Genomic DNA, 14,352 nt, shown 5'->3' with positions numbered 1-14,352 from the left:
ACATGGGCCAGCAGTGTGGGGACACGGTCAGGAAGGCTAACCGCACCTTGTCATGCACCACAGATGCATCTCGAGCAGGTCCAAGGAGGTGATCCTCCCCCTCTATGCGACACTGGTCAGGCTGCAGTTGGAGTACTGCATCCAGTTCTGGGTGCTGCACTTCAGGAGGGATGTGGACAACATGGAGAGGGTCCAGAGGAGGGCCACCCACATGATCGGGGCAGCAGAGCAGGCCCTACGGGGAGAGGCTAAGGGACCTGAACCTGTTCAGCCTCCACAAGAGAAGGCTGAGGGGGGATCTAGTGGCCTGTTACAAACTAGTCAGGGAGGACCAGCAGGCATTGGGGGAGTCCCTGTTCCCCCGAGCGCTACCAGGAGTGACTAGAAATAATGGTCACAAGCTGGCAGAGGGTAGATTCAGGCTAGACATCAGGAGGCGCTACTTCACAGGGTGGCTAGGATCTGGAACCAACTTCCAAGCGAAGTGGTGCTGGCTCCTACCCTGGGGGTCTTTAAGAGGAGGTTAGACGAACACCTTGCCGGGGTCGTTTGACCCCAGTACTTTTTCCTGCCATGGCAGGGGGTCAGACTTGATGATTTGCTCAGGTCCCTTCCGACCCTACCAACTATGAAACTATGAGAAAAGGAGGCTGCTTTTCCCATTTGATGTGATCTCCCCACTCCAGTCTGAGTGCTCATTTGACAGAGGCTATTTGTGTTGAAAGGCATCGAGCACTTTCTTGACATACTGTAGTTAACTTTTCACATTTGTCACATGATTACCTCATTCAGTCCCCCCTGACATGCTCAAAATAACATGCTTTGGCTTCAGGAGCAGCAGGATGTGGCAGCCATAAGACAGTTGCATATAGAGCACAGTACTGAGGCAGTCCTCCCACTCTTTAAGAAGTCTGCCTGCGCACTGCACTCAGATAGCAGCTGTCCACTGCTTACAACATGATTAAGTAGCATGCAAATTCCATAATTGGTAGAAAAAAAAAGATGTATTCCGCTGCGTGCCAGCATGTATATCTGAAACCTTTACTAGGTCCCACTAACAACAGAGTACAGGTAGAGTTGTATAGTAGATGTCACATCTTCTAGTCTCTGCATAGTGCATCTTGTTGGAGAGCAAAATGACTGAAAAACACCAATCAAAGTAGAGCCCATAGGATAAAATGTGTTGAAATCTGATGACTTGAGTGGTATTTATAGGTTTCACCTAAATTTGCAGGTTTCATCTAAATATATTCACCAAGAATGTGCATTCTTCCTTCTGTATTAACTTTTTTTATTCTCCTTGTATTAAAGAAAGTGCTAGAAAGAAGCAAGAAGGTATTGTTGGCAGTTCCAGGGTCTGTTTTGCCCAACATACCCCATCACTTCCAGCAGAGAGTCCTCGGCCTTTGAAGCTTCGAAGCATTCTTGATATGAGCCCTTTTACCGTGACAGACCACACACCAATGGAGATAGTGGTGGATATTTTCCGCAAGCTGGGTCTGAGGCAGTGCCTTGTAACACACAATGGGTGAGTACAGGGGCAGAAATGCTTTTCATTTTGTCAGGTGTACTGCTGGTGACTAATGTAATGCTGACACCTTAAACTTGATCCCTGTGTGTTTATAGTGTAGCAAGTTAATGACTTTGTTACAGCCTGACCTAAGCAAGGGACAGCTGGCTGCTGAGTTAGAATTTAGCTGATGAATTTTAGTTGCTAACTGAAGTTGGAAAAGCCAGCCAGGTAATTGGCTGTATGTTCTGCTCCAGCAGGAACAACTCTGAAATAATATATTCCATCAGAATGATGTAGTTTGATAAATTAACGCTGGACGCTCGTATCACCTGCCAATGCAAGGGGAAGGCTCAGCTCACCTCCCTCTCCCTCTGCCCCTAATTCCGATATTATCAATTTGCATCCAGTTAAAAAATGGACTGCAGAGAGGAAAATCATACTTAAAAGGTGAAACAGCCTGTGATGTTTATCTTTATACAGCAGTTTCTATTGTAAACTTTAACTAATAGATGAAGCATGGCACTAGCCTGCTGCTTTTATTCTCATTGATTTCATCCTGATGCAGGGTGCAGCAATACCTAGCTTACTGTAATTAAAGTTTTGGCCTGAGCTACAGCCCCCTGTTTCTCTTGTGCACCAATAAGTAATAATTTTTTACTCATTCTTTTTCCCATGCTTATGTTCTCCTCCATCAGTGCTACTAGTCCAAATCCACCATCTTTTGTTTTACAGAAAATACAAAAGGATCATAGGTTGACATCCCAGGGTATTTTTTAACTGTTTTTTAAGACCAAAAGGGGGCTGTTAATGATCATCTATGCCAAGCATGGTATATTTTTCATTTCTGAGAGCAAGGGCTTCTGCAGGATTTGAACAAATTCCTTCAGCATTGTAAGCCAAGGCCATGCTTGTCAGCCAACTAAGGTCTGTGCTTTTTTTTTGTTACACTTTGTCCCAATATCCCAAGAAAATGAGCAGTCATTCATAGTTTTTTTTTAACGGTCCCTCGCTTTGTGCTCGCAGTCTTGGACGCATGGCTCTCAGGCATCTACAGGAAACAGTTTGTCAAGCAAAAACAGTCTCTGGAACAAGACAGAAGGACCAGATTCTCTGTTTTTATTTATGCACTGCTTGTGTGTCCAGTGCTTTGGCATAGACTTTTGTTCTGCAAATGCCTGTGGGAGAAAAGGGTTTCCATACTAGCAGGAAAAAATTTGCCCGCTGATCTCCATTTCCAGACTGTAGTTATGGGGTTTCAAAACCTTGGAGCTATTGTCTGGGTGTACCAGAAGCTGCACAGCTATTGGCTACTTCTGAAAGTTGAAGCCAGAACCCCCTTTAAAAAAAAAATTCAAGGCATCCTTTTAAAATGTTGTTTTAGAATTGATAATGTACATACATGAGAATCTGGGGACTTGGCATCCTGGTATATTTTTCTAGCTAAATAAATTAAGTCCATCTTTGGCACTGGTAAAGGACTAATAAATAGTTCATTGTAGTTGCCTCTAGACTATACCTTTTTATAAGGCAACTTCATGAGCACTTGTTCCCTTACTAAACACTACTTCATATACCTTCTGTGTGATATATGTAAAGTATAATTAATTGTAGCAGTCTAACATACTGTCCCTCTAGTATATATTAGCTTTCCTTAGTTATTCATGCTGTTTAGGGTGAATGACTATGGAAGTTAAAACTAGAGAACTGAAATGTTTGAAAGGGGCTGAATTAAACTGTTTATGTGAAAAGCCTACTGCAATAAAGTGGAAGCTATTCAGTTAAAGCAAACTTATTTCCAGGTTGATATACTCATATGGTAAAATCTGTAAAACAAATGCCATGTTAATTATGCCTCAAAATTGTCCTTGAACACAGCCATGTACTAAACAGATGGTGGAGGATTTCTGAAATTTAAGGAATATCCTAAAATGCTTTCTCAGGGCAAGAGACTTATGGTCTATGGTCTTATCAAGTATGCGTCAGCGTATAGATGCAGTTATAGTCTTGCAACCAAAATGGGGAACAAAATCTGCTATACTAAGCTGTTAGAGAAGAATATTTATGTCAAGCTGACTACTACAATAAAATAGTATCCTTAGCCTCTGCTTCAGTGCTCAAATGCAGGAGCCACATATGTATTAAGATGTAACTTAACTACGAAGAAAGCTTAACTGTTCAAAAATAATATCAAACCCTATGGTGATTTTAAGGGAATTTCTTTCATAGTAAAGTAGAAAGAAAACAAGGGTTATTTCATTAATCTGCTGTTTTGTAACTAACTGGTTTTTGTTCTCCAGCTTTAGCTGTAATCTTGTGGTATGTCGTAAGTTTACTCTCCATTACCACATATGTCCGGTTTTAAATCTAAGTGATGATATGTCAGGTAATAATGAGTTGCAAATTTACATATAGGCAGGAAGTGCTACGGTAAGCTAAATTTTGGGGAAAAGAACACTAATAACAGAAAATTAAACGTGCTGAAAGGCCAATGTTAAGTTTCATTAAAACTAGTTTGTGTACCAACAGTGCTTTATAAACTTGGAAGAGGAAGCTTGCATTAACTTGTGCTAATGGTATGCAGAAAGGAATATTGAGATGTAGAAAGAGAGTGAGCCTCAGTTTTCACTAATTTATACCAGAGTTGTAATTCAGTGGATTTGCTCCTGATATATTCCAGGGGGAGTGGAGAATCAGATCCACTGTCTAGGGCCCCAAATGATTTTGATATAAAGTGTACCTTCAAACCTCTAACTGCTCTGACTTTCTGAAATTTTGGCCCAGATCATCTATTGTAGCAGGTTCAAATTTTGAAAGTACTCAAGATTTACATCAGATTAGAACTGTTTACTTCAAGAAGGAAAGTGAATTAAATTTCAGTTTCCTTGCTTTACTTTTCAATACTTAAATAAGCACAGACTGATATTCAGGAGGGTGAATAAGATGGTGGGTAAACTTACTCCAGTATCCATACTCAAGCTCTGAATATATTTCTCTGAGATGAAAACAGTTTTGTGCCATGTAAAAAGCAAACTGTCACTTTGTCTGAAAGGGTGCTGACTCAATTCATTTTTAATTTAACTATTCCATTATTAGCATTCTTGCAACCCATGTTTTTTCATTTTGTTCTATTCTAAACCTTTTTCGTTATGATTGGAACTTTTTTTTAATTTATTTCACACAGTTATTAGCATAACATGATCTGTTTCAGGATTGTCTTGGGGATCATCACAAAGAAGAACATATTAGAGCATCTCGAGCAACTAAAGCAACACGTCGAACCCTTGGTGATTAGACATATCAGATCTCATAATTAGACACGCTAGAAGTCAGGAAGCATGAAACTTGTGAACTGTTCAGTGTTCTCTTATCATGACATCAGCTGAACAACAAAATCTGTCTTTGCAACAAATGCAATCATTGTATTAAAGAGACTGTAATACAAAACTGTATCACTCATTTGTAGAAATAAAGCTGTAAAAACAGTTATACTGCTATACTAGCTTTTTACCAGCTTCACTGTTAGTCACAACATTAAAAGGAAATGATAAAAAGCTAAGATGTTTTCCAAAGGATGGCAAATCCATTTGTGATTATTTTGTTAGAGGAGAAATGGCCAGCTAGGAATATGTCTTTCTCTTCTTGATAAAAAATTTAGAAGTTTTTGTATCAACCAGTATATTCCTTGTTCTGATTTTGGTAGCTTTAAATAGCTGCCAGTCAAGCCAAAAATCTTCCTTTAATCTTCTGACAACCAAACCAGAATGTGATTTGAATTTATGGCAGCATAGACCTTCCCCTGTTGTATCCCATGTATCTGCATGCTCCTAAAGAGCAGTCCTTTTATTTTTTGTTCTGAATTTTATGTGCTGCAATTCTGTCACTTGTATATGTAGCCATCAGTGTGTCCCTTTATAACATGCTACTTACATCCTGAGCCACTAAATGGCTTATAATATTTCTACTACTGACTTTGCAATTTAGATACTGGTACACTAAGATGTTGTGATCTAACCTTAGTTGTAACTTAGAAATTGTCTTAATTTGGACATTGGTTGCTCTGCATCTGTACTAAACCTGCCCTCCAAGCTTAGTTGCTTATGTACAAAACATATTATTGCATTCACATTTTTATGCTAATATTTCACAAGTATTTCATGCCTCCTTTAATAAAACAGAACAAAATGTACTAACAAGAATAACAAGGGCAGCAGCTCATTCTTTCTGCTTTCTGCTTCTCCTGTGATATTATCCTTTAAGACAGCTTCACTCTATATTTCACAGTTGTTTTAAAGCTATTAAGATAATTTCATAAGAGCACAGTATTCAAAATTGAAAATGTATGCATTCTTTTAAAACTAGTAGTTAATTTCCAAAGTTCTGACTTTCAAGACATAAGTAACTACTGATTAAGATTTATTCTCAGCTGTTTGTGCTCTTATGAACACAGCCACCCAACCCAAGACAATATAGTAGACTAGAAAGATCCTTTCTATTTAAAAAAAGAGGGATTTTGATTTGGTATTACCATTTTGAGCCATCAACCAATTTGTCACTTGATGGCTGGATTCAAACGTATTTTCTTTATGAAACGGGATCAATATCACTTCCTCTTCACACCTTTTTTTTCTTTGTCCTTTATTACTTTTTTGTTGGCATACATTAATCAAAATTTCATTTTGTAGAAACAAACAAAAATTAAATACAAATGGGCATGGTCTCTGCTAGTATTACTTGCATATAAGTAAAAATGGAGTGCAGTTTAGTGACCATCTGATCTGGTGTCTCAGCACTGCTGTTTTTTAACAAACCGATGGTTACTCTATTTTTATTAATCAAATGTTTCTGTTTAAATAAGAAAATCAGGATACTTACTTTGCTCCATTCCTGTCAACAAAAAGGACTTGGCTACAGATGTGTTCTGTTCTTCTCTTTTTCCTTGTAGTTTAATAGTTCTCTTCTATTCTTTCTTCACAGGCGCCTCCTTGGCATTGTAACAAAAAAAGATATCCTCCGTCATATGGCCCAGACGGCAAACCAAGACCCCGCCTCAATAATGTTCAACTGAAACCTATAGCTGAGGAGAGAGAGGAAACTGAAGAGGAGGTTCATTTGTTGAATAGCACAACACTTTAGTCGGAGAGATTCTACTAAAATCAGAAATGAGACCTGAGTGTTTGCGTAATAATGCTGTTGGAATTCAGGATTGGTCTGGGGAAGTGTGGAGAGTTAGTGGCGTTCTCCACCGAAGCATGGGGAAAGAGAACTTCTTCTGTCCTGCACTGGATGTGTTCCCTGATGTGCGATCTGCCATGATAGTGCAGTGGGAAAGCTGTATCTGAAAATGGAATTCTCCAAACCTTAACCTGTTACTTCAGCATTGAAGAGATGCATTATTAGTCCCTGTTTCTGGAGGGGTCATTTTGAATTGAGCCATCTTTTGGAGACTGCAAAGTCTTGCCCATTTTACCATTGAAAACTGTTGTGTTAACTCATTAATGTATAATTATTACATGTCACCTTTCTACATTCCAGAAGAGCTTTTATTTCTCTCTCTCCTGAGCCATTAACGAAGCCTCTTTAAAACTGGTGTGCCCTTTTGAAGCAGTAGTTTCTCATATTGAGATATGCTGTGATTTACTGAGGTTTGATCACAAGAAGGGAGATTTTCTTGTGCCATTAAACGTGTAGTTTGTACATCAAGAAATCATTGGGGCAGTACAGATCCCCTGCATAAAGCAGATTGAGTAGGTAATACTTTATAAGAAGCATGTGTGAAATGTTGCAGCCAGTGTGCTGTGATTTGAGAAAAATTAAACACAGAGAAAACTTGAGTTTCAAAGGAAAAATAATGTTTTTGCTGCAGAATATATCAATAATGTGACCTGGTCTTATGCAATTTTTGTATTATTGAAAACACTATGATATATACCAATGTTGTGCGGTATAAAGAAAATACTGCTACTCTGATAGTTAAGAGCAGGAACAATTCTGTATAAGTGTATCTGATAATAATTGCATGCTGAAACACTGGAGATTTTTTCCATAAAATTAAAAATCAGTCATCTCATTTTTTCCTTTCCTACAAAAACATGTTTTACTACTGACTGGAAGTAAGAAATGTAAATCATAACTTGCACTAAATGTATATTTTTTTCTTGAAATTTTACCATTCTTTATTTATATTTTTATGGATTAAAATCTATTAAATACAAATCAGTTAATATCTCACATAACTAACTCTACCTTTTTAATGTGATTTTGTAGAATAATTCAAAATCCTCCACAAATTATGGAGGGTTGGGCAAAAGTTTACAGCTGGATAAAAGGGGTTTAAGAAAAAGAAATTAACTCTGATCCATCATGCACATAATAGTATTTTCAAGCTTGACTCACTGCCATAAACTTGACGTTTCCATTTGTTTATGATCAGAGAACTGAAACAGTAAAATGATAAATCCTTTTTTTAAACACTAGGGTTTTAAAAATAAGACAAAAATAATGGTAATTGTGTGGACTTTTTTTCAGGAATCTAGCAATGCTCTGGCTGAAATTTCTGATGAAACGTAGCCTTTGGGGTGGGGAAGGGGAAACCTATTACTTGAACTGTTGGGTAGGAGCTCAGCTGCAGCAATGCACCCTTGATAGCAGGATGACTGACAAATTTCATATCCTCCTGGCTTTTTTTCTTTTTGGAAAATCTACTTTAACCACTAGCTGAACATGTTCACTTATTGAGATAAAGAAAAGGTGACACCCTAAGGTATCATGCCCCAAAATGTAAGACTGTTGTTGGAACAATTAAAAGTTCTGGTTGGGAATAATGTCTCGGAATATTCATCTCAGTGGGTGCAGCTAAATATGCACATTTACTGCACAGTAACCAAAACTACTGCACAGTACAGGTGCATGTCTATATGTGCATGCCCATATTGTGCAGTAAATATGGCAACTTAGACCAACTTGAGTGTAAATTTGATGCCTGAATTATGCAGGCATCAAATTTATGCCTAATTACTGCACAGTAATGCACATATAGAGATCTTATTGCGCAATAACACTGTGTGTGTGGACTGACTTGGGGCTAACTTTAGTTCCAAGTCAGTCCACACACAGCATTAATGCGCTTTAATGCCTGCATGTGTAGACGCTGACCTATTCCCACTTACTGCTGAGTAATTTACTGCACAGTAAATTTAAGCTGGTATAAATGCACGTGTAGACATGCTGTGTGTGTAGCTTGGACTTTGATACAGTTGCTTCCTAATATCAGTATACCCATGAGACTGCAAAAATAAAACAGGTAAAAATACCTAAGACTCTTAGGTGTTTCTAAAGCACTCATCACTATCATCTCAAAAGCCCTTACTCAGCAAAATACTTAGCATATGCTTATCTTTAAATATACTAATACTCCAGTGGAAGTAGACAGAGCTACTGGCATGCTTAAAGATAACAAACATGGCTACAAGATTTTCTGAATTATGGCCGAAGTGCTCATTACAATTCAATTAATGTTTAAACCCTGCTATTTTTCATCTCTTGCACCTTAGTTTGGCAGAATGCACGGCACTTCCCTGCAGCACCTACTGCACTCTGATTTCAGTTGGTTTGGAATGATAGCAGGGAACCGACCTGTGGTTAAACTTGTGATTTTGCAAATAACTAGTGGCTTTTTTTTTTAATTTGGAGCCAAAGCTTAGTGGACCAAATTTTGCTCCACTACAACTCTGTCAGTCTGGAATTGCTTCATAAATTTCTGAGGCCCTAGAGTTGAAACCAATGTAACAGAGACAGTAAAAGGCGTCTTAGCTAATTATCATCACCGCCTAAAACATGTTACTATTCTTTAAAGCAGAAGAGCATAGCATCCTTCCTTATATTGTTTTTAAGTAGTTCAAGCTCCCCGATTTCTGTTGGTCTTTATCATAGGACACTGCACTGACTGTTCTGCATGAAGTGAAATACAGTTCACACCCTTACTGTGTCTTATTGTTTTAAAATATAGACTCAAGTACTGCATTTGTGTTTTGCTGATTCCATGGGTTTCTATTCACTGTTCTTACCAGCTAAGCTTTCCTTAATGACATACAAGACACATCCCACCCGGTCATTGATATTGAAGTAAGTGTGCCTGTGCTATTCAACAAAAAGGTTCATTTTCTAATGAAAAACTTCCAGAGCCTTATTCAGGTTACTAATTTGAACAAATGTGGTTATACGGAGGGTGGGGGGTGTCAGCACCTTTTTTTTTTGAGAGAGAAAAAAAACAACAAAACAGTTCAGTTCCTGGTTCATGAAGAATGCATAATTTGTTAATCTGTGATGTTGCCTAGAGCTGTATTTAATATTGATCTTAATGTTTTTATTTATAATAGTGTGATAGAGCTGAGTATCATTACAGTAAATATTCTGATTACTGTGATGATTTAATCATAAACATATTAAAAATTTCTGTATGATCATTTTTGTTTGACTTTTAATTGTCACATTCTATCAAACAACATTGCAGGCGTTTTCCCCTCTGAATTTGACATACCACATGTGTGGAAGTGTACTGCTTCCCCAAAAGAAAACTAGCAGCAAGCAATTTACATATGAAAAAGCACCCATGAACTTGTAAAACCACAATGAATAAGACATCAGCTTGTTGTGCAGTTTTGCAATTACTCAATTTAGGAGGCAAACAGTTCAGTGCTAATATATGAATTTCCAAATGTCCATTTTTTAAGAGTGATTTAAGTGTAATAATAAAACAGTTTGCTTCCTGAATATTAACGTAGTATCTTAAAGCCACAGTTCTATAGTTAAAGCACGGTGCAGCTTCACTACTTTTACTCTCAAACAATATTCATTAAAATATACACAGTGGAAGTGTCTACATATGCACATTTAATTGCACATTAGCCCAATTTAAGGCACATTAAGGGTGCGCGTCTACAAGTGCGTACCCTTAATGCACTTTAAAAATGATTCGAGCCTAAATTTGATACCTGCATAAAGCTTTATGCAGGTATCAAATTTAGGCTCGAATCATTTTTAAAGTGCATTAAGGGCACGCACTTATATGCATGCGCACGCACTGCATAAAGCAGGTATCAAATTTATATGCGAATAGCTAAGTCACATTAGCAAACACAGGTGTGCTAATGCACAGTGGTGTGTGTCCATTGACTTAGGACTAATTTTCCTTAGTGTGTGCATGTGTGGATGTGCACCTAAATCACCTTAATACGCATTAGCCAGTTTAGGTGCGCACAAAAGCATGTGTAGACACGCCCAGTGAGGAGCAAATGAAGGCATCTAGTACTAAGTGAAGGATTATTTTTCCTCACTAGTTTGTCAGTTGAACTGTTTACAGGCAGATGTTTCTTATTTCCCCTAAATGCAGCCCTGAAAGTTTTTCCTAATGGAAGCTGGAAAATCCATAGGAAAGGCTCCTGTCCTGCAAAGATCTTTAGGTGCTGGGAATAGTTCTGTTCAATTACTTTGTTGAAACTACTTGCAAGACATGCAGTTAAGCAGGTAAATCTTTGCAGACTTGCAGCTTAAATAAAGGTGGCAGGTTTTTGCCTACACTTTCAGGAAAGTTCATCTGCTGTCTGCAAAAACAGAACAATTCTGAGCCCACTCAGAAGCCTAGGTATACTAGACATACATACAAGTGTTTGAAGTGTCTTTACAGTGTGTTTGAAGTGTATTTATGGTGTAACAAGAGTCTCCAAGAATATTATGATGCATCATCTCTCTGATTGTGTCACATTAGTTCGCTTTACAAGAGTAGTAGTTACAGGTCACCTTCCTATCTAAAGTGTGAACTGAATTTTTGCTGACTCAGACATCATTATGATAAGTAATATTCTAATTACTGATTTAAGTGATGCATGAATTGCAACAGAAACCTAATTGCTCTTCTACAGCTGTGCTGACTCAACATAGGTAGCAGGAGCACAAACTTACTATGGGCATCCTCTTTTATGATTGAATACTCCCAGAGAGCCTCAAGAGAGTTCTGTTTGATGTTTTTTAAAGCATAATAGCAAGATACAGTCATACAGTTAAGATACTGCAAAACGTCATACTTACAGCAGGAAAAAACAGCATCAGACACATTAGCTACATAACAGTAGACATGTATCAAGTGCATAAACTCCTTTCTTTCAAAAAACAAATTGTGGAAAGAAAAATAATGTATGACTCCATGTTGGCAAAAAGTCATGAAATGCTTTGTATTTTCTACAACAGTGGCAGGCAATTATTTTGACTGGAGGGCCATTTAAGTTTTGTTGAGCTGTCAAGAACCACAGAGGTAGTTCTGCCCCTTGACAAGTGACCTACCCCCTGGTTGCCATCTTGGAACCGTAAGTCCTGCCCCCTAGCCTCTGACCCTGGGCCCCGGAAGTACTCTGTTTGGCAAAGGGGTTTGTCATCTTGGAACTAGAAAAAAACCAAATTATATTCATAAAAATCAAACAACATTTGATTTTGAAAAATATTTTTGTCCTGATTTATGTGTGTGTGCATAGTGTACATAGAGGTGATTGCATAATAGCTTAAAATGAAGTCTTTTATTTGTATATTGTGGGAGGGGGGGTATGGAAGGGTGGGTTGGTACAGGGCTTGTTGGGGATTGTGGGTATGTGTGTGGAGTGTGGGGGAGGTTGTGGGTGGATTTGTGGGGGAGGTGGGTGGGTAGTATAAGGTTTGTGGGAGGATATGTCGGGTGTGGGTGGCTATGGGGTTTGTGGGGGACAGTGGCTGGGGTGTGAGGGAGTGTGGGTGTGGGGTGTGCAGGGGGGGTGTCAGTGCATGTGTATGACTGTGAGGGGGGTGTGGGTATGTGTGTATGGTGGGATGTGGGACCTCCCCACAAACATCCCCCCCTACCACGTGCCCCTCGCTCACTGCACACAGCCCCTGCCACCAGCAGCAACAGCAGGTGGCGAGGCCTTGGGGCGCTCATGGCCCACAGCAGGCAGAGAGCCTCTGAGGTGTGTGGTCCCAGCAAGCCCCGGGGCTGCACGTGGCTGAGCCGCTAGCAGGGAGAGGGATGGAGCTGGGTCAGCTCCATACAGCCCCTGCTAGCCCGGGCTCCACGCTCCTGCCACCCTGCCCTGGGCCCCTGCCAGCCCTGGCCCCAGAGCACTGGCATGGGCTCTGCACTCCTGCCCATCCACTTGCTGCCACTTGCCACCACTGCCCTGCTCCTACCACTTCCCTTCCTTCCTGCCTGCTTCTCCAGCAGTGCATGGTTCCTGGCTGCATGGCCAGGACAGAAAGCAGCAAGAGCCGGCCTCACCCCCGTGGTTCCAGCTGGTTCCTGCTGCCGCTGGCCCTAGCTCTGGGGCACTGTGCTCCCGCCTGCCCGCTGCCACTCCCCCCCCTCACTTCCCTTCCTTTGCTGCCATCGCACCCCCCCCCCGTCATTTGGGCAGCGCACAGTTCCTGGCTACATGGCTGGAACTGCAGGATGCTGCAGGAGCCAGCCAGGAACCATGGGGGCTAGGCCAGGCCAGTCTGGCTCCTGCTGCGTCCTGTGGTTCCGGTCATGCAGCCAGGAACCTCATGATGCCAGTCAGGCCGGTGATCCCTGCCCCCTTCCCTTGACCCATTCTCATCTGAGTTTGCTTTCTCAGATGGAGGGATGGTGAGGAAACAGCCTCAGGGTTGCCAGGCCAGAAGCCTCTCCTAGGCAGAAGCTTCCAGCTGGGGGTTGGGGGAGGGCTAGGTGGGACTTGCTGCTGCCACTGTTGGGTTGTGACCCCTCCTCCTGGGCCCTGCTGCCACTGGCATGTTGTCATCTTTGACAGGCACTCACAGGCAGATGATAATTAATTTTCTAACATTTTTAGGGGCCCTGCAGGCCAGATAGAACAGGGGCAGCCTGCCAGGCCATTCTACAGTATCTTGTGATGCTGATCAGTTATTTCTTTATAGTCATTTGTTTTTGTTTTTTTTTAACTAGTAATACTTCTGTCATTCTCTGAAGATTACTGGAAGCAGATGTGGTGCTGCCTTTCTAATAAGTAAAATGGGAAGTCAGTATAAGACAATAATCATATTGTTTTCCTTGTGTGTCTTTAAACTGAAGAGAAGTTCACTGGGGCATGTGCAATAATTTAAGGTAAAATAATACCAATTAAAGTGATCTGGAGATACACACAGTGAAGTGGATTGTGTCTTCATTACACTGCTTGGGGATGCTTGGTAATGCAGGTTGAACGGGGATGGCACTTAGGCTGAGCATGAATGAAGAGATGCCTTGAAAAATTAAGGTGCTAAAGAAGAAAGCAAAAATAATTAGGATTTTTCGCATTACTTTTCATAACCCATCCTAGTGCCATAGGAAGCCATTCTTAGAGCCTTCATTCACCCTGTGATTGTACAGGCTCTAGCATAATCCATACAGACTTTGAAGAAAAGTTTTCTTGTACTGAAAATTAAGGGAAAATCATATATAGCCAACTTGAGAGGAAGCAGAAGTGCTTATCTGAAGCTTGCAACATAGCTGATACACGTCTGCCAGATGTTTGAAAGCACCCCTTCTGAACTTCATGCCATGAAATCATGCTTTGATTTCTGCAGTGACCCTATTCATAGGTGACCTTATACTTTGCTGCCTCTGCTAAATACTGTAGGTCTAAACAGCTCCTTTTTCATATTTTAAGACTACTTCAGGTCACAAACCACAGAGCATCATTGTCACTACCATACAGCCAAGTGATTTGGACAGAGATGCTGCCCTATAATACTAATGCTGGGGAGGGGAGGAAGAAGGACTCTCTTTGCCCCTCCATGTGCCAGCTGAGTTTCAGAGGTAGAATCAAGGGCCTAGAAGAAGA

The 14,352-nt window shown here is 40.3% G+C and overlaps 1 protein-coding gene across 6 annotated transcripts in view; it reads left to right on the top strand.

Moving 5' to 3' along the window:
- The window catches only part of CLCN3 (chloride voltage-gated channel 3), a 142,259-nt gene extending 132,284 nt beyond the window's left edge, over nucleotides 1–9,975 (top strand). For 4 of the 6 annotated variants that reach the window (XM_019481400.2, XM_006275353.4, XM_059721887.1 and 1 more), the window contains 3 exons: nucleotides 1,312–1,528; nucleotides 4,722–4,797; nucleotides 6,488–9,975. In XM_019481400.2, coding sequence (XP_019336945.1) covers nucleotides 1,312–1,528; nucleotides 4,722–4,797; nucleotides 6,488–6,646 — 452 coding nt within the window. In that variant the 3' untranslated portion in view covers nucleotides 6,647–9,975. The remainder of the gene's footprint in view (nucleotides 1–1,311; nucleotides 1,529–4,721; nucleotides 4,798–6,487) is intronic. The other 2 variants (XM_059721889.1, XM_006275356.4) reach the window with 1 other exon arrangement.
- Nucleotides 9,976–14,352: the final 4,377 nt, after the last annotated feature.

This window comes from Alligator mississippiensis, chromosome 2 (genome assembly GCF_030867095.1).
Source record: "Alligator mississippiensis isolate rAllMis1 chromosome 2, rAllMis1, whole genome shotgun sequence".
In the NCBI taxonomy this organism is placed as follows: domain Eukaryota; kingdom Metazoa; phylum Chordata; order Crocodylia; family Alligatoridae; genus Alligator; species Alligator mississippiensis.
Note: the sequence above shows the minus strand (reverse complement) of the source record. Positions and strands in the feature narration are given on the sequence as shown.